The sequence below is a fragment of the Sporisorium graminicola genome, chromosome SGRAM_3 (assembly GCF_005498985.1).
Source record: "Sporisorium graminicola strain CBS 10092 chromosome SGRAM_3, whole genome shotgun sequence".
Lineage (NCBI taxonomy): Eukaryota > Fungi > Basidiomycota > Ustilaginomycetes > Ustilaginales > Ustilaginaceae > Sporisorium > Sporisorium graminicola.
The window spans coordinates 182,944-200,751 of NC_043733.1; the positions used below are offsets into that span (position 1 = coordinate 182,944).

Below are 17,808 nucleotides of genomic sequence, written 5' to 3' on the forward strand. Positions count from 1 at the left end.
TATGTGTGTAGGTCGGTGGATGATGTTACAGATGGCTGTCTGTCGCTTCAGCCATCAGAAAAGATGCATGGATGATGGAGGGCTGATTTATGCCTCGGCACGAGCAGCCTTGAGGGCCTTCTCGGTACCGTGCTTGGCGTAACGCTGGTTACGGACGAACTTGGGGTCCACACCGCGCAGCGAAGGGTACTTGTTGGTCTTGGGCTTCTTGATACCGTTGCGGTGAGCCTTGCGCACCTGGTTGTGCTGCGAAGAGTTCTTTGACTTAGCCCTGTAGTAGTGGTGAATGTCGAGGTGCGATGCGAGAGATAAAGACAGTTATGAATGTGGTCGGATGGTGTAGAGTGTGTCGGTGAGTTGTTCGTGATGCGAGGGAAAAATTGCGAGGCGATATCGGTGCGTTGGTAGGTGGTGTAATGGTCGAGATTCAATAACGGGTTTTAGATGTGAATGCGGTGGAGAGTTCACGTAGGTGTAGCATAAGAGTTACGAGGTCAATAGTCAGCAATCTGTTCGCAGTTCATACAAGTGACGGCCCTAGCATAACGACTCGACGTGGTGATGCCAGGTCATACGCCAACCACAAATGCAAGTCCAGTTGCATTCCCATATTGAACCGATCGCATTGCATCTGTGAAATGAATGGATCCTGCTTGTGCGTGGCGAATGCGGGTGAAACATCGTCGTCGGCCAATGTAGGCGTTATTGTCGACACTTACATCTTGACGGATTATATTGTGGGTGAGGTACAGAGACTTGGTGGTCAGAAGGGCGGATCTGCGATCGTGTCGACGTTCTTCAGCCAGCTTCGTCTGGTGCTCACACACTGAGTCTTGACTCTGCGCGCTGCTGCTCTTTTGATTTTGGGCGCAAGTCGCTTCTCCTCTCGCTCTCTCGCTTTCGTTGTTGGCCTAATTTGCTCTCTCGACTTGCCTGCCTGCTGCCTTGATTTGGGAGGAAGTTCCCAGCGCTAGACGCAGGCGCTCGATTCTGAGTCCGGATTTCGAAGGTGCTGCGGCAATTCCAACCTGTTGATTGGGCTCTCCTAATGATTTGTAATCACGTTTCGGTTCCGCATTACTCGGAATTTTGTTGTAAGTTCTGAATCAAACATCACTAAATTCGAGGAATTTGTAAAGGTGTCAGATTCTGGAGCTGTCATCATCACGCAGATCTTCTGCAAAGTTGACCGACCGCAGATCTCTCTTGTTCTGCTAATATCCCCCGCATTGCAGCTTCAGAAATGACCAACAGTGCACGGCCGAATCTGAACAGAGCGAGCGCACATGTGCTACCACTGTTCGGGCTGCTCTGCACTGCCCTCTGCTAGCCGACCTCCGAAAACAAGGTGCAGAGCTCAGAGCAACAGCAGCTTCGGTGACTTTCTTGACCGACGTCGTCCTCGAGATTCCTCGGGCAATTCTTAGAACAAGCATACCCCTCCCCTCTTGAAGATCTTCCCCCACCTTTCGTACGCCGACCAGGGTCCGCCGGCGATCCCTCTGCACGGACGGTGACGGTCTGTACTTGGCTTGAAGCGTCGAGGAGAGCATCTGAGGAACCCGCTCGCTTAGAACCACCATCACGTTTGTTCCATTCCCCCACGCATAGCACCCCCTTGGATCCACTGCTTTACTTCAAACCATCCTTTCCTCCACCACAAAAGCCCTGGAGCAGGCAAGCAAAGCTGTTGCCTTTACCTGGTCAAGGTCGAGCATCGGTCCGACTCGGCCCATCCCTTCTCCTTGCAGACGACCTTTTCCCACCAGCCACCTCGTCCGACTCACTTCTGCGTTTCTTATATATACCTCTGTATGAACCCCCACTATTGCCAGCTCTCTCATCCTCCTCTCACCCCGCCTTCAAGATGAAGCTCGTTACCCTAGTCCCATTCACAGCCCTCGCCCTAGGCCTGGCAAGCAGCTCGCCCGGTATCACCGTGGCTGCCTCACCCGCATCCATCCCCAGCCACCAGCAAGCAGCGTTCCTCCCGACCACCTTCGTGGCACGTAACGCAGACGGCCGAGCGACGGAAGACGCTTATGGCGACCCTTCGTACGATTACCCGGCACCCAACCCGGCCCTGCCTCTGGATCAGCTGCCCGATGCGCGTCCACCCGTCTCGTCCCGGCGGTTCCGCTCCCGTCTGGTCGAGGCTGAGATCCGCCGCATCAGCGCTAAGATCACCGACCCTGCGGTGAAGCGCATCTTTGCAAACGCGTATCCGAACAGTCTGGATACGACTGTGGCATGGACTGATCTGCAGCTCAACAACCCAGACTCCTTGACTGCCTTCCCTCGAGCGTTTATTATCACGGGCGACATCCTCGCTGCGTGGCTGCGCGACTCGTCGAACCAGATCTTCACGTATCTGCCCCTGCTGCAGGCTCCGCCCGAGCCGTATACAGTGGGAGGGGAGGACTGGCTGAAGCTGTATCGGCTCGCGTTAGGGCTGCTGTACCAGCAGGCACAGCAAGTGATCACGTATCCGCTGGCCAACTCGTTCGGCCCGCCCAAGAGTGCTACGATCACGAACAAGAAGAATCCCGCGGTGGGCGACGGGGAGGACGCGGACTGGGTGCAGCCTCCCGTGCCCGGTCAGAAGGCACACTACCCGCCGCAGCCCCCGAGCAACTACAGTAATGTAAACGGCACAGACGGCACATACCTCTGGGAAACTAAATGGGAAGTCGACTCGCTGGCTGCACACTTGCGTCTACCTTCGCTCATCGCAGAGTACTCGAACCGCACCGATTTCCTGCGCAACATGATCTGGCAGCGCGGCGTGCGCATCGCGCTGGATGCACTGCGCTCGCAACAGCGCAGCTCGCGAGAGGAGCACACAGCATACGATGCGTCCAACGGTACCACTGTCTTACCGACCAACGTGAGCGCGGATAGCGAGTGGGCACGACGATTCGGCGAGCTCGAAGGAGGCGTGTACCGGTTCCAGCGGCTGGCCCGCTCGGCGACCGAGACGAAGGCGGACAAGGGGTGGGGTGAGCCAGCACTGCGCAACGGGTTGGTAAAAAGCGGCTTCCGGCCGTCAGACGACGCTACGACGTTCCCACACCTTATCCCTGCAAACGCGCAGCTCGCGGTGGCCCTGGAAAAGCTCGCCCCGCTGCTCGAGGGCATTGACGCGATGAAAGACGTCGCTGTCAACGCGCGCGATTTCGCCGCCGAGATCCGCACTGCCATTGCCACCTACGCCATCCGCCCCAACCACCTCGCGCAGGGCGGAGACATCTACGCGTACGAAATCGACGGCTACGGCTCCACCTACTTCGCCGACGACGCCAACATCCCCTCGCTCCTCTCGCTACCTTACTTGGGTTACCTCGATGCGAGCGACGAAGTGTATCAGCGAACGCGCGCCTTCGTCCTCTCCCCGCACACAAACAAGTGGGCTTTCGCCGGGCCCCAGTTCCGCGGCATCGGCGGCCCCCATGTCGGCACCGGCTACGCATGGCCCATGAGCCTCACCATGCAGATCCTCACTTCGACAGACGCCCAGGAACAGCTCGACGCTCTGAGCTTGTTGAGGAACACCACGGCGGGCACGGGCCTCATCCACGAGTCGATCAACGTGCGCAATGCCACGGACTTCACCAGGCCCTGGTTCGGCTGGGCGAATGGGTTGTTCGGCGAAGCGGTGAGGCATATCGAACAGACCAATCCCCAGGTGCTGTTGCACACTTACTGATGCGGATGCAGCTCGCAATGTCAATCAAGTCTTCAGCACACAACGTTGTCTTAATAAATCACGAAGCGTTCGCACCATGACCCCGACATTCATTCCAGTGTGGCCAACAAATGCTTCCAATTGAGATTTCAGACGAACAGTCAATGCAGAGTGAGCTCGTCACGCACCCCCGCCCTCATTCGGTGATAGCAGAAACTCCAACATCCTCGCTGGCCCTTTGAGCTTCATCAGCTCGCGAATTGCCCGCAACTGCTCGATCTCCTTCCTCTCGTCCGCATACTGATCTGCCAGGTGATACGCCGTCCTCAACGCCACCTGGCTCTCTGTCAACGCGTTCTTCGCCGCCGCACCATTGCTCTTCAGCGTGATCCTCTTGGACGTTGTGCCAGCGGGTCGCACTTCGACGGGCACCGATACGGCAGCAGATGCAGCTACAGCTGGAGACGCAGAGGCGGCGGAACGAGCCGGCGTAGGTGTCACAGCTGGCGAATCCGATCGAAGCTTCTTGGCTGGTGTAGACGGCGAGCCTGCGATAGCCGATTCGGCCGCAACGGCAGCTTTACGTTTAGACAACCGGATTGGATCTCCAATACTGACACCAGTGGCTGCTTCCAGCGCGATGCGCTTGATGAGCTCTTCTTCCGAAAGTGCGACCACAGGTGCAGCATCAGCAGCTTTGGGTGCCTCCGATGCAAGCTGAGATGCACTCGATGCTGCCGTGCTGGCCTCGACCGGCGCCACATCACTCTCGCTCTCGGACAAACTCGAAAGCGGCGAATCCGACGAGCCGCCCAAGGGACTGGCGGCTGACGACAAATTCTCCAAGGACGAGCGCACGCTCGACTCGGGCACATCGTCGTTGGTGAGCTCGATGCCCAGAGCAGTGGCAATCAGCTGTCGAGTCCTCGAAGGTTTCTTAAAGCTCGTTGCGACGCTTTCGTCGCCAGCCAATGCATCCGCCTTCAGACGGGAGGAAGCAATGTCGGCCAGTGCATCCAGTCCGCTGAGCGCATTCTGGCGTCTGCCAAAGGGCCTGAACCGTGAATCGTCGTCGTCGATGGCATTGGCACCATCCTCAGCAGCGACCAGTCTGACCGGCGCACGATGCGCGATCTCCTCGGCGGCAACGTAAAACAGATCTCCAATCTTGCTCGAGTCGTCGGCACGCAGCTTGGTCCAAAAGTCGGTGCGGATCACCTTTTCCGGAAAGCGGTATCGGATCTTGGATGCCAGCTTGGATCCTTCCGCTGTGAGGGCAGGCGCATCGACCACCCCTGGCACGAGTGGGATTTCCTTGATACCGCTCTGTAGACTGCCCGTGATGCCGTTGGCACCCATCAGCTCTTCCATCGGATCAGGAATGATGTCAATGTCGCCATTGTTGAGCACACGCGTTCGGAAGTGCTTGCCCGGGCCGATAGTGCGAGCCGAGGGCAGCGGCAGATCCACCGTTCTGGGGACAGCGGCGCCCACACGCGCAATTCGGCGACGGTCATTGACGTGGTCGCTGTGTGCCGGGCACATCCACTTGCGCAGATTGCTTGGCATGCCTAGCATCGGTGGGTCCACGCAATCAATGTGCCAATGCAGCGGGCAAAAGTCGCAGCTGACGATCTTGCGCCAGCCCGTGCCTTCCCTGACTGTGTGTTCGGCAGGGGTCGACGGAGCTACATCGCCATAGACACTACCGGAACGCGTCTTGTTGACACCGGCTTTCCGCACCTTTGAGCCGGCGCCTCCTGCCGTGCTGCTGCTCTGCTGCTGATTCTCAGATTCGGCTGGAAGCGCAGTGCCGCCGCAGCGATAGCAGAGCACTGCGTCGCCATTCTTGTCCTTGAGTCGATAAGGATCTCTCGTCTCGATCAGACCGTGCCGATTGGGCTTGACCTGCCTCACCATGCCTCCGTTGATGTAGTCGCCATCATTAGCGGTAGACACGTCCTTGAAGTACGTGCGCACGTCAGCAGGCAGCTGGAAGCTCTTGGGATTGTGCTGGGAGAGCAACGGGAGCAGGTAGCCAAACGGGCCCAGCCCTTTCGGTTTTTGCGCTGCTTTGGGCTTGCGTTCTGCTACACAAACATTGCAGAACCACATCTCGTCCATGTTGATCTCGGGCCCTGAGGCATCCGCCTTTGCTTTGCCCTTCTGCATCGAACTCGTCTTGGCCGGTCCCAACACCTCGACCGCATTCGACGGCGGCATCTCGTCAATGTCGAGCGGTGGGCTCATACAGTGGAAATGGAAGCTGCGCGGGCACCCGTCGCAGCAGACGAAACGACCATGACCGCCACAAGCTTCGCAAAAGTCGTTGTTGGCGGCGCCCTTGTCCTCAAGGCGCGGCGTGAGATTCATGTCAGTCGATGTCGAGTTGGGTCCAGGCGGAACGAGAGCACCTGCAATGCCTGGGATCGTGCGAAGTCGGCCTTCCGGCGTGTGCATCATACCGGGAGGCGGCTCTACAAGCGGAGGTGGCACGATTGTGCGAGCGGCATTGCTCTTTTTGCCGCCTGCGGAAGCAGGTGGGGGGGTTGGGGCGGCAGCCGCACCTGTACTGCTCGCCGAAGGAGACCTTCGCGTGCGATTCTGTTCCTGCAAGAGCGATTCGCGGTGCTTCTTCAAGCCCAAGGGATCGGCGTAGGCACTGGTGATGGATTGCGATGCCTGCAGCGATGCGCCTCTGTTGCTGGGATTGCGACGTAAAGCTACGGTCGGGGATGTTGTGTCATCAGCTTCGGCAACAGGGACAGAAACAGCGCTATCCGGTGCGAGAGTGGCTTCCGGGCTGGTCTCGCGAGTGCCTGTCGCCGTAGCGACCGAGTCCGCGTCCGTCAAAACGTCTGCAAGAAGCGGGTCGACGACGTTGCTGTCAGCGGAGGTCGCCTGTGCGACCTGTGCGACCTGTTCGGCCGGTGCGGCTGGTGCAGGACTCTTGCTCGATTCTGCGGGTGTGTCCTTCTTGACGGTCTGGAACAGCGCGAAGGGCATCTTGCCGTTGAGATTGGTGGGTGGAATGAAGTCGGCCGGTGCTTGTGGTGGGGATGGTTTGCGCTGGGTGCCGTTGATGGCAGAGGCAGAGCCTCCTCGGCGTTTGGTGTTGGGAGCTGGTGCTTGCACGTCGGCTATTACTGGATTGAGCGGAGGATAAGCCGGGTCCGCTGGCAGTGATGGTGGAGGACCCATGACTTCTGTCCGCAGTGCGTCACCCTCGAGTGGTGAACCGCGATTTGTGCCGGTGCTCGCCAAGGCTGCAATGATCGGCTGCTGAGTGGTCGGGGTCGCGGTAATGGCGTTGTGCGTTGATGCCTCGTGCCCGTTGGTGCCGGAAACGCCGACGAGGCCACCCGCTAATAATTGGCTTGGATAACTCGCTTCCGCTGTTGCGGTCGACAGGGTCTCTGTCCGTGCTAGTGATTCGTCGACTGGCTCCGTTTTGGGCACTGGAATCGGGCTTGTCGCCGTCGGCGTCTCGATCACACCGTTCTGATGTGTAGCAACATTTTCGAGATTCGGAGTCGTATCTCTAGGATCTTGAGCCTCTGTCTCTGAAGGTGCAGACGAGAGCGCCGACGCCCTTTGCTGAGATTCGCGCAAAGCGGCGGTCCTTGCCTTGATGGCGAGCTCGTACCAATTGGAGGGAAGCGACGGAGCAGACATCGAGACGAGGTTCGTCGGCGTCATGAGGCTCTTATTACCCGCGACGAGCACGTCTCGATTGTGCTGTGGCGGTAGCTGTCGCTGCTTAATGTGGGAGGAAACCACGACGTGTGAAGTTGACGTATCCGTCGATTGGCATTCGTTTTCGCGGTCTTGCGGAGAAGTAGTAGGGATCTTTGCCGGAAGCTTTTTGCGTGCGGAACAGGCTGCAAAAGGAATTTGTCTGTTTTGATCTCGATTGGCTCTGTCTAGGGATGGCACGAACGGATGAGGAAGCATCACCCGAGGTGCAAGAGTCGTACGGCGCCAAACTTGTTTGCTCTTGGGCTAGCAAGATTCGCTGAGCAAGAACGCAACGTTTGTCGATACTACAACACTAGCAGTAGCTTTGCAGGGTCTGGCAGGTGCTTGTGATCAATGCTTCGTCGAGACACCTCCGGCCGCGCTGCGTCTCGAGACCGTGCTTCGTAAGAAGCGATGGAGTGACGGGTATGTTCAGGGTCGTGTCAATCCAAAGTGACAAGGTTGTGGTAGATAGGTGAGCGTCTCCGCTCGTCCGGCGATGAGAGACGCGGCGAGTCCCGACTTCGAGACACGGCTCGTTGGTTCGACTCGGCTCCGGCTTGATTTGACTTGTGGAACCCGTTCGCGTGGGTGCGATCGACCTCGAATGTACGGAACAGGATCGACCCTTTGTTTCGTTTCGGAGGGGAGAGTGACGAGGTCACGTCACGGCGAGACAAGACGAGACGGTTTCGCGAGCCACGACGGTCTCTGAGCTGTTGATGGAGGTTTGAGTTAAGCCTGCTCGCTCGCTCACACTTGGCTCGACCAGAAAGCTCGTGGAATTGCGTTCTGGCCGTGGAAATGGAAAAAGGCAGGCTGCTCAGCCTCTATCTCGCGTTTCCACAAGCAGACTCCGATTTCCGGCTGCTGTCCGCAATTTCTCCAAGGCGTGCCGAGACGCGAAAACGAGATAGAGAGAGACGGAGCGAGAGCGGGACTTGCATTTCGAGTGCACAAGACACACTTGCAATCCAGTCAGCACGGGGAAGAGAGGGCGAGAGAGGGTCATGGAAATGCAACGCGAATCTCCCATGGCTCGCAATCGATTCGGGGAGCAAGTTCTTGTCTCTGGTTCTCACTTTTGAAGCACAGCCACTTGCCGTACACTTGCAGCAGGTCGGTGGTCATCGGCATCGTTCCACGCGTCTTCAAGCGTCAACACAAAGAGTCAGCGCGTCCGTCCACCGCATGCAACAGAGCATACTCCTCATTCATCAATGCGGCATCATGAGCAGGTGGCGAGTATGCAACGTCACGATGAAAGCCGTGCGATTGCATGTATGATGTATCTGATTGCGAGACGAGTCCGCACCGTCAACGCACAGGAAGCAGTGGAAACCCATTCGCCTTCTTCCGTGACACTGTGAGGAACGGCCTGACCGTTCCAGTCGCAGATGCTGGCTCGGCCGGCGATAGTACTCTTGCTATGCTCTTAGTCTCTGAGCTCGACTGCGATCCAGACGCCGTGGTGGCGAGGGCCAGTACGAGCGGTGCTAGCGCCAAACGGATGCGATGCAAGCCGACATCCGCGGTAATGTGCCTGCTCAGACTGGCTGCGTCGCATGCCAAGAGCGCGCGAATCGCTTCCGAGTCGCCTGCCGATGTTACAGCACTGTCGGCCAGACCCACCAGAACACTGCGCACCTGCGCAGCGAGCTCGGGCCCGGCTAGTGCAGGTCCCAGCTGAACGATCGACTCGGACAACGTGGCCAAGGCGCACAGCATTGAGCCTGACACGGAAGCAGCAGTCGTGTTAAAAGCAGGTCGTACAATTGCGCTGCCCCCATCAAGCGTGTGGGAGAGACGTCGGTCTAGCTGAGGTCGCCAGAATCGTTCCAGGGCCGCTTGGACGGGTTGACGGATCGGATGGCCGGAAGAAGTTGTTCCGGCAAGCACGGCGATGATCCGCATCACCAGAGACGTCGATCTCGAGACCTGTGCGTGATCATCCGCAACGCTGGAGCTCGATTGCGCCTGCTCCAGCAATCCGTTCAGGCCCGTCTCCACTTCTGCCTTCGAGGAAGAAAGAATCGAATCGAATTTGGACCGGATCGAGTCGCTTGCACTGGCAAATCTTTCGTCGATCTCCAACTCGGCTTGATACAGTTGCAACTCTTCCGACAGTGTCGCCAGCGGTACTTCATACAAGCTTGCAAGACGATTCACCTGCTTCGACCGGCCGCGCACATGGTCCTGTAACGCGGCAGTAAACGTGAGGCTCGAGCTCGACGGGCTTGCGTTCCCGCCCGGGCTGTGTTGTGTTGCTTCGGCGTCGATGGGATGGAAAAGGGCATCGAGAGGTGCATCGACGCGGGCCGATGCATCATTCTGTAACTGAGAACCCTTGTCGAGAGACGACACGATGCGCTCTGTTTCTTGGAGCAGTTCCTTGACAGCACTACTGAGCTTCTGCTCCAACAGATGCAGCAAGCGCTCTTGCAACACCGCGTCGATAGCTTCCTCGAGTTGTTGAAGCTCAGAGTGGATCATGGTGACTGCCTCTCTGCGGGGCCCGTCTATGAGAGTTTGCGACCCGGCGATTTTACGCGCGACGATGCGGCGTGCACGATGCGAAGCGATGCGCAGCGAGCTTCGCACAAGTGCCAAGTCACTGACGTCCGACAGCCTCGACAGCAGTGAGCGCAGGCTGACCGCCGCCGCATTGTCCGAGCCTCGAACAATGGTCTCGCGTGCTTTCGTCGACCATGGAGTCAAGTCGGCGAAACTTTGCGAAGGTGAAGGTGTCTCCTTGGCGTTCAAGTCGAGGTGAGGTGCAAAGCTCCAAAATGACGGAGGAAGCAGTCGCGAAAGGATACGTCCACTTGGCAAAGCTTCCACCACACTCAGCGTCGACGCCCGCAGCGCCGGTCGCCTGGGATGCGTCTGTGTGCGATCAGGCATCGCTCCTTCCGACTCGACCTGCTTCTCGCCTTCGGCACCCGGAAGGCCATAGCTTGACCTCCTTCTCTGAGCACGAAGAGCGGCAGCGTTTTGCCTAGCGGTGGGCACCTCACCATTGGGAGAAGGGTGCGGGAGTAAGAACGTGCGTTCCGACGTCGGCGACCCAGCTGCAGGGGCTGCGGAAGTGAAGTTGGCCGGATTCGTGATGGTGCTGAGCAGATCGAGCAGCAGAGGTCGAGATGCAGAGCCAGCCTCGTCTTTCGAGGGGAGCATGCAGAACTGAACGGCGTGTTGCAGCGTTCGAGCGAAGAGAGTGACGAGCTGAGATATTGTCTGAGAGGCTTGCGCTACTCGCTCTTCCTTGCTTGCCTGTGCGTGGTTATTGTCTGGCGCAGCCGCCTCGCTCTTCCGGTGTGTGGTGGTGTCGCGAAGTTGGGCGCGATGCTGATGGGATGCAGCCTTTGCTTGTCGTCGTTGCACCATGCGTCGCATCGCTGTAAGTCTTTGCGAAAGCAACAAGTGAATTAACTGCTCTGGCTTGGTGCCGTCGAGCAGCATGAGAGCGGCCAGCTGGTCCACCACGGCCATCGACTCAATCTCGGTGTCCGCAAGGAGAGAGACGGCTCTGTGGACAATTTGTTTGCGCATGGGCAGCATGGTTTGCCATTGCTTTTCGATAAAGGGGAAAGCCTTCTTGACATTGACCTTGAGCAATGAGATGGCTTCCGGCACGGATCTGATTCCTTGTTCGCCTCCGGTTGCAAGGGTCGGTGGAATGTCGGATGAGGGGACCGAATCGATGAGATCCCACCACGTAGCTCGAGCCAGCATGAAGGCCCATGCAGCCTGGAGCGTCTTGCCCTTTTCGATCGACTTCCAAACGTACTCGGGTGCGTCCATGATGAATCGCAGGGAGGCGCCGAGCACATAGATGGCCTCCTGATGCAGGGACGAGGCTTCCGCCCCCGATGGGGCCAAATTCTGCATTGGCAAATAACTTTTGCGGCGGTCGGTGTTAGCGGAAGACGGAGCGCTCTTTTCGTCGGTGACAGCCGCACTACGCACGCCATCTGAAAGCTGGTGCAGTCGGTTCGAGAGTTGATTCGAGCTATCGGCCATGTCGATGATGGTGTTGGCTGTGCCGAGCAGATCCTCGTAGCGCTGACCGACGAGGCTTCTCAGCTCCTCCTGCTTGCCCGAAGCGGTGCTTCTGACGGCTTGCTCATACGCTTCGACTTCTTTGACGGTGAGTGAGCGGAAAAGAGTATCAGGCTCGGTGCCGAAAGGGTCAAAGCCAGTCGCCTGGAAGATGCGAGTGGCCTCGTTGGGCGCGGACGATCTGCGCGGTAGTTGGGCGGCTGAGAATGGCGCGTCGGCACCGATGCTGCCCGAGCTGGAGGTGAGCGACGCATTTGTTCGAGCATGTCGTGCGCGACCCTGTTTTGCGGGTGTGGTGGACGTCGAGCCTGCGTCTGCGGTTGCTGACATTTTGTCCACAGCAGCGCAGCATGCGGCTGAGAGAGGGGAGCGGGGTCGAGCGCGGTGACGCCGTCTGTGATGGAAATGATGGAGGGCGAGAACAAGTAGGAGGAGAGTGTGGTGTTGCCGTTTTCGCCGCTCGAATCGGGCCAACGCTTACCGTCCGTGCGGGAATCGGTTCCGATTCGTTGGACCCTTTCAAGGAAGAAGCGCGTTTGAGCCAGAACCTTGTCATTTCCTCCACTCTGGCCTTCTTCTCTGCACACCAGCACGTCTCCAACATCCGAGTGCCGGCCAGCGGTCACCAGAGACGCCATGTCGATACCAGGCAAGGAGAGCGGTGCGGTAGTGCTCGATACCTCCATGGGCCGCATCGTCTTGGAGCTATACTGGAAGCACGCACCGAGGACCTGCGCCAATTTTTACCAGCTCGCAAAGCAAGGCTTCTACGATGGCATCATCTTTCACCGTGTCATCGGCGACTTTATGATTCAGTCGGGCGATCCCACGGGTACAGGCTCGGGCGGCACCTCGATCTACGGTGGCACATTCGAGGACGAGCTGCACCCTGAGCTCCGCTTTGTCGGGGCGGGCATCCTGGCTTCGGCCAATGCTGGACCCAACACGAACCGTAGCCAGTTCTTCATCACACTAGCACCGACACCGTTCCTGGATGGAAAGCACACCATCTTTGGTCGGGTCAGCAATGGCATCCAGGCAGTGCGCGAAATCGGAGCCGCCGAGACCAAGGACGACAGGTAAGTAAGCCTTTCCCTCTTTGCCCGCTGTCCCTCCAAAATGCACTGCTGAACTGGCCCCATCCTCCGCGCCCTCGCTTATCTTGCAGACCTCGCGAAGAGATCAAGATTGTAAGAGCGACAGTCGTCTGAGTGCACCGACCTCTCATATGCGCTCAACTTGATACCGACGTGCACCAACGACGAGCAAAGAAGAGGGATTCCAAGTCGGCCTTGATTTTTACGGCCTTTATTTCTCGCTGTGTATTTCTGAAGAGCATCTTCCACATTGACTATATGCTCAGCCTCGGCTACTTTCGTCAGCCCACGCACCCAGCATCGCAGCGAGCAAACAAAGGAGAGGAGCAGCGTTTCACCGCAGCGCACGATTCAACCCGCTCTCTCGAAAGGAAGTACTCACTGCCTACGGGAAAAGCCACTGCTTGCTCCTCACCGAGAATTCAAACACAATTGCAATGCCACACAAGGAAAAGACAGGTTGGTATGATGCCTGATGTTGCGTAGCTGGCGGAGCCCTGTTCTGACCGCCGAGCCCATGGTGGTAGTAGAAGTACAAGGATGAACACAAAGAAGAGAAAAAACGGAAAAAGCGACACGACTGCGGAGGAAGTGGGGAAGGGGAGAAGGCGCAGATAGCTATGCAGACGAGCTGCGACGTCTATCGGTACAACCCCAGACGCCGGCCAGAGCCAACACTAGGGGAAGTTGAGATGGTAGTACAGTGGAACATGCGGAACAACGAGAGCGCAACGCTTAGATGTCCTGCGAGCCACCGGCCTTCTTGGGCTTGCCCGACTTGGCGGGGAGGAGCTCCGACTGGATGAAGGGGAGCACACCACCCTGCGAGATGGTAACACCGCCGAGGAGCTTGTTGAGTTCCTCGTCGTTGCGGATAGCGAGCTGGAGGTGACGGGGAATGATACGCGACTTCTTGTTGTCACGGGCAGCGTTACCAGCAAGCTCGAGGATCTCGGCAGCCAGGTACTCGAGAACGGCGGCGAGGTAGACTGTGAGGTGGTAAGACGAAAATGAGAAACGGAGCGAGTATTAGTCGACTGAGTTCCGAGCAGGGCAGAGCAAGCGTTAATCAAATAGGGAATACATACCAGGAGCACCGGCACCAACACGCTGAGCGTAGTTGCCCTTTCGCAAGAGACGGTGGATACGACCAACGGGGAACTGGAGACCGGCCTTGGCCGATCGGGACTGGGCCTTGGAAGAGGCGTCACCAGCCTTGCCACCAGACTTGCCACCGGAAGACATTGTTGCTAAGATAGATTGAGGGGGTGGGTGTTGAGAAAAGGTTGGGAATGAGCTTGAAGAGCGAATAGACGATGGGAAGAGAGAAGCAAAGAGGAAAAGGGGAAAGCCAACGGTGATGCAGCCGGTTCGGAGCAAGGGTTTTATCGTCTTTGGGGTGGTGCTTGCGTGCGTGCGCCAGAGCAGCAGCAGTCCGCTCAGCGCTGCCGTCGAGCACACAGAGTGTTGCATGCGCGACGCGACTCTTGTTTCCTGCGTTTCGTCTGCTGCAAGTGACGAAAGTGCGGGAAATGCGGGCGTCGCTGCAACAAAGAAATTACCTCGTAAATTCCTGTTCTTCTGTTGTTGCTGCTTCTGCGCAGTGTCCACCGACAGCAGGAAAAAGCGCGTTGATCTGGCGCACTATGTACAGACCGGAATTTTTTGAGCCTACATCGCCTCCACCACAAGTCATTCGCCCACTTTTCGAAATTACAGCCGCCGAAGAGGCAAAGAACATCTTCGGTCTCACTAATCGAGCCTTCGAAGGCCTCAATAGTTCTTACCACGTTGTTCGCCGGCTTCTTCCACAATCTCACATTTCGCTTCTCCTTGCTTGGACTTCTTGGATGAGAACAAGACAGGCAACAATTAGGCCGCTTTTCCAGACTGAGGATTAGTGACCGACTGGGCCGGTCGTCTTCATCACATATACGGCTTGCAGTCATCAGGTGGTGAGGTACTGGAGCACATTCACGCCAAAGTCAAGTGAAAACACTGAAACAGAATTAGAGGCAACGAAGCTAAAAAAGGCGTGATTTGATTTCCTGGTTTCAAGAAGCGGCGGTCAATTGACAGTGTGGGCTTTTGTATCGCGAGAATGGAGGTGCGAGAAATTAACTTTATGGCCTTCGTCGCCTCTTGAACTGAATAAATTAGGCGTTGCCTGTTTTTTAGTGCGCTCAGGGCCCTTGATTTTTGTGGGCCACAAATTCCGCACCTCAATTTTCTTGAGGGAGCCAGACGCGTTCGTCTCCCTCACACAACGCTTCGCTGCTGCTGCTGCTGCTGCTGCTGCGCCATTCGCCCTACGCAATTTTCGACAAGGCCTGCGCGTCGACGTGTGGCCGAGTGTGTGCTTGTGTGCGTTGATGCGCCTCGCATTCAGCGACGCGCCGTTGTTCGTTAGGTCCTGCGCCGTGCTGTGCTGCTGCCGTCTGCCCTTGCGTGTCTCGAGCCGTGTCTATGTTCCGCCTCGAGATTGGTTTATAACCCGCACCTTCCAGCACGCTCTCAACTCTGGACCCTCTTCTCTTTCTCTCTTTCCCCTCATCCGTCAAGCCTTCCAACACTCTATCCAAACCCCTTACTATCAACCAAACCCCCCTTCACTCTATTCAACATGCCTCCCAAGCCCGCTGAGAAGAAGCCCTCCTCCACCGCCGGCAAGGCTCCTGCCTCGTCCGCTGGCAAGGCCCCCGCTGAGGCCGCCAAGAAGACCTCCAAGGCACCCGCCAAGTCGGGTGACAAGAAGAAGGCCACCAAGGTCCGCAAGGAGACGTACTCGACCTACATCTACCGTGTGCTCAAGCAGGTCCACCCCGACACTGGTATCTCGAACAAGGCCATGGCCATCCTCAACTCGTTCGTCCAGGACATCTTCGAGCGCATCGCCACCGAGGCCTCCAAGCTTGCTTCGTACAACAAGAAGTCGACCATCTCGTCGCGAGAGATCCAGACCGCTGTCCGCCTCATCCTTCCCGGTGAGCTCTCTAAGCACGCCATCTCCGAAGGTACCAAGTCGGTCACCAAGTTCTCTTCCTCCAAGTAAACGGTGCGCGCACGCTCTTTCGCGCTTTCGCCGTTGCTTGTGTTGGTCGTTTTTCCGCATGCCGTCTCTGCACCCCTCCATCTTCGGCCCGACGCGTTCGGTGCAGCGCGTCGTGGTGTCCTTGTGGTGACTCTGTAGTCGCCGCTCAGCCCAAATCCTTTTTCCCGGCCCCCCTTTTTTCTTTCTTGGTCGCTTTGTATCTCTTCTGTACTTTTACCGCCAGCGCTAGCATCTCTACCCCTCAGATATATCCAGCAGCAATCTGAGCATATCGGTCTCAAACATACTTTCTTCTGCGTGTGCACATATCAACTCTGTCTGTCTGGTCGAGTGTCTGAGCTGTTTTTGTTCTCGGGGAACGGAGGTCGCGTTTGGCGATATGATTCGCCTGCGCAGGAATGTTGGATCGACAGGCCCCGCAGCCCCTCGCTTCAAGTGCTAAAGCTGTTGCTTGGTAAGGCTGCGTAAAAGGGTACAAGTACAAGAAGGATGACACGACAACACCTCGACCATGCGCAGTCAAGTGGATCAGCCACGGAGAAGACCGTCGAGGGCGGCCTGCATGCGTTGCATGTCTTGCTGCTCTTGCTCTTCGTTGAGCTTTGGGTCTTCGATGGCGAGGTCGGGCAAGTGGTCGGTGGTGCTGGCTTGACCGAGCTTGCCATCGGTGAGCTGGTAGAGGACCTTATCAACTTCTTCCTGCGCTTCTTCTTCCATTTCGTCTTCGTCCTCGCCGAGCACGCCCGAGTCTAGTGTGTCTTCCATTATCTCTTCCATGATACCGGCCTGGGGAGTAGCGAATCGAAAGGATGAGCGATAAAGTTCAGTACACCGGGCGAACATGTGCGGTCGAAGCGTAGGTATGAATGCGGGGACGTACCTTTGTCATCTCTGCGCTCATCTGGCGCATCACCGCCGACACTTCTGGTAGTTTGACGAGCTGGTTCGAGAGCTTCATGATCTCAGTCGACTTCTGCATGCTCCCCGTCACTTTGTACATCGCTGCAGCCCGTACCGATCAGAGGCGATAATGTCAGCTTCTTTTGCAGCTCTCGGTGTCCGGTGCGCCTGCGTGGTCAAACTTACCTAGCTGATGCTGCAGCTGCATGTGTATACTGTTGAGTCGCGCCTTGGACACTGCGAGACGGTTTTTCTGCTTTTGCGCTCGCACGACTTCCCTCGCGAGGATCTTTGCATTCTTGACATCCCCCTTTTTGGCCAGCTTCTTGATCTCTGCTTTGGTCTTATTGGAGCCTTGGTCGATCTGGCGCATCTCGCGGTCGAGTGCCCGCTGCTCAGACCGCAGTTGTGACTGCACCTTTTTTACCCTCTCTATAGATTCAGAAGAGGTGGTTTGGGTCAGTCGCCTTGCTTGTGTCTCTGCTCGGCGCTCTGCGTAGTTGCGAGTGCTTACCTTCCTGTGACGGCCCGAAGATGAGCTTAGACACCGCCTGCATCGTGTGCCTTGCCCGTGCCGACGTCGAGTTGTGCGTGACTGTTTGTGCGAGTTCTGCTCGATAGCGCACCAGTGGGCTTCCGAGTTAGAGATGTTCGACAATATGTGAGTGATGTGTCGATGCTGGCCCTTTGGTCGTTAGCGAAGGGCTTCGAGAGATGGATGGAGTGGGTAAGCTAGTGCCCATGTGGAGTTGGTCGAGCGTGTAAGATTGCGTGCATGCGCGGCTACTCGATTTGTTGGCCGGATTCGGAATTCGGATCTGGCCCACGTAGCGTTGTTTCGGGCGATAGCTTTGGCGCTTCAACCACCACGGGCCCATCCGTTGTTCGTGCTGGTTTTTTCGCCCACGCGCTGTCCCATCGGCGCTGGTATGCTTCTCTCTGAGCTCGTGGTGTTGAGCGTCACGGGCTTAGCTTGCAGCTTTTCATGACCGGAGCCCCTCACTTCTCAGAACAAGGCTGTATGACGGATATTTTGTTGAAGTTGCTACTCGCATCCAAAAAGGAAAGCCCAAATTGAGGCACGAAATTGGGATTATGAAGTCTCTTGCAGAAGCGCCGATCTAACAACGTGACACGTGGACACCATTGAGCCCGATGCACCTGCAGATCCCTCGTCGTGCGGTCGCCAGTTCAAAGGTGATCAAGCGGGCGCTTGAAGCGCCCACTCTGCAAGCCACACCCCAGTTGGCGCAAGCCTCTCAGCTCGGCAAGGC

At 57.3% G+C, this 17,808-nt stretch overlaps 7 protein-coding genes across 7 annotated transcripts; 3 read left to right on the forward strand and 4 right to left on the reverse strand.

Moving 5' to 3' along the window:
- Positions 1 to 1,867: 1,867 nt before the first annotated feature.
- On the forward strand, positions 1,868 to 3,706 carry EX895_004296 (uncharacterized protein; the record flags this gene model as incomplete). The annotated part of the gene is made up of 1 exon (XM_029884891.1): positions 1,868 to 3,706. One exon carries the CDS (start codon positions 1,868 to 1,870, stop codon positions 3,704 to 3,706), a length of 1,839 nt encoding a protein of 612 aa, XP_029738641.1.
- Positions 3,707 to 3,865: 159 nt separating this feature from the next.
- On the reverse strand, positions 3,866 to 7,384 carry EX895_004297 (uncharacterized protein; the record flags this gene model as incomplete). The annotated part of the gene is made up of 1 exon (XM_029884892.1): positions 3,866 to 7,384. The coding sequence occupies one exon, from the start codon at positions 7,382 to 7,384 to the stop codon at positions 3,866 to 3,868; it is 3,519 nt and encodes a 1,172-aa protein (XP_029738642.1).
- A 1,356-nt stretch (positions 7,385 to 8,740) lies between these two features.
- On the reverse strand, positions 8,741 to 11,815 carry EX895_004298 (uncharacterized protein; the record flags this gene model as incomplete). The annotated part of the gene is made up of 1 exon (XM_029884893.1): positions 8,741 to 11,815. One exon carries the CDS (start codon positions 11,813 to 11,815, stop codon positions 8,741 to 8,743), a length of 3,075 nt encoding a protein of 1,024 aa, XP_029738643.1.
- A 306-nt stretch (positions 11,816 to 12,121) lies between these two features.
- Positions 12,122 to 12,696, forward strand: EX895_004299 (uncharacterized protein; the record flags this gene model as incomplete). The annotated part of the gene is made up of 2 exons (XM_029884894.1): positions 12,122 to 12,564; positions 12,654 to 12,696. The coding sequence occupies 2 exons, from the start codon at positions 12,122 to 12,124 to the stop codon at positions 12,694 to 12,696; spliced, it is 486 nt and encodes a 161-aa protein (XP_029738644.1).
- Positions 12,697 to 13,317: 621 nt separating this feature from the next.
- Positions 13,318 to 13,827, reverse strand: EX895_004300 (uncharacterized protein; the record flags this gene model as incomplete). The annotated part of the gene is made up of 2 exons (XM_029884895.1): positions 13,318 to 13,571; positions 13,671 to 13,827. The coding sequence occupies 2 exons, from the start codon at positions 13,825 to 13,827 to the stop codon at positions 13,318 to 13,320; spliced, it is 411 nt and encodes a 136-aa protein (XP_029738645.1).
- A 1,378-nt stretch (positions 13,828 to 15,205) lies between these two features.
- Positions 15,206 to 15,634, forward strand: EX895_004301 (uncharacterized protein; the record flags this gene model as incomplete). Its single annotated transcript, XM_029884896.1, has 1 exon — positions 15,206 to 15,634. The coding sequence occupies one exon, from the start codon at positions 15,206 to 15,208 to the stop codon at positions 15,632 to 15,634; it is 429 nt and encodes a 142-aa protein (XP_029738646.1).
- Positions 15,635 to 16,162: 528 nt separating this feature from the next.
- On the reverse strand, positions 16,163 to 17,091 carry EX895_004302 (uncharacterized protein; the record flags this gene model as incomplete). Its single annotated transcript, XM_029884897.1, has 4 exons — positions 16,163 to 16,420; positions 16,515 to 16,636; positions 16,721 to 16,966; positions 17,049 to 17,091. The coding sequence occupies 4 exons, from the start codon at positions 17,089 to 17,091 to the stop codon at positions 16,163 to 16,165; spliced, it is 669 nt and encodes a 222-aa protein (XP_029738647.1).
- Between the last annotated feature and the right edge of the window lie 717 nt (positions 17,092 to 17,808).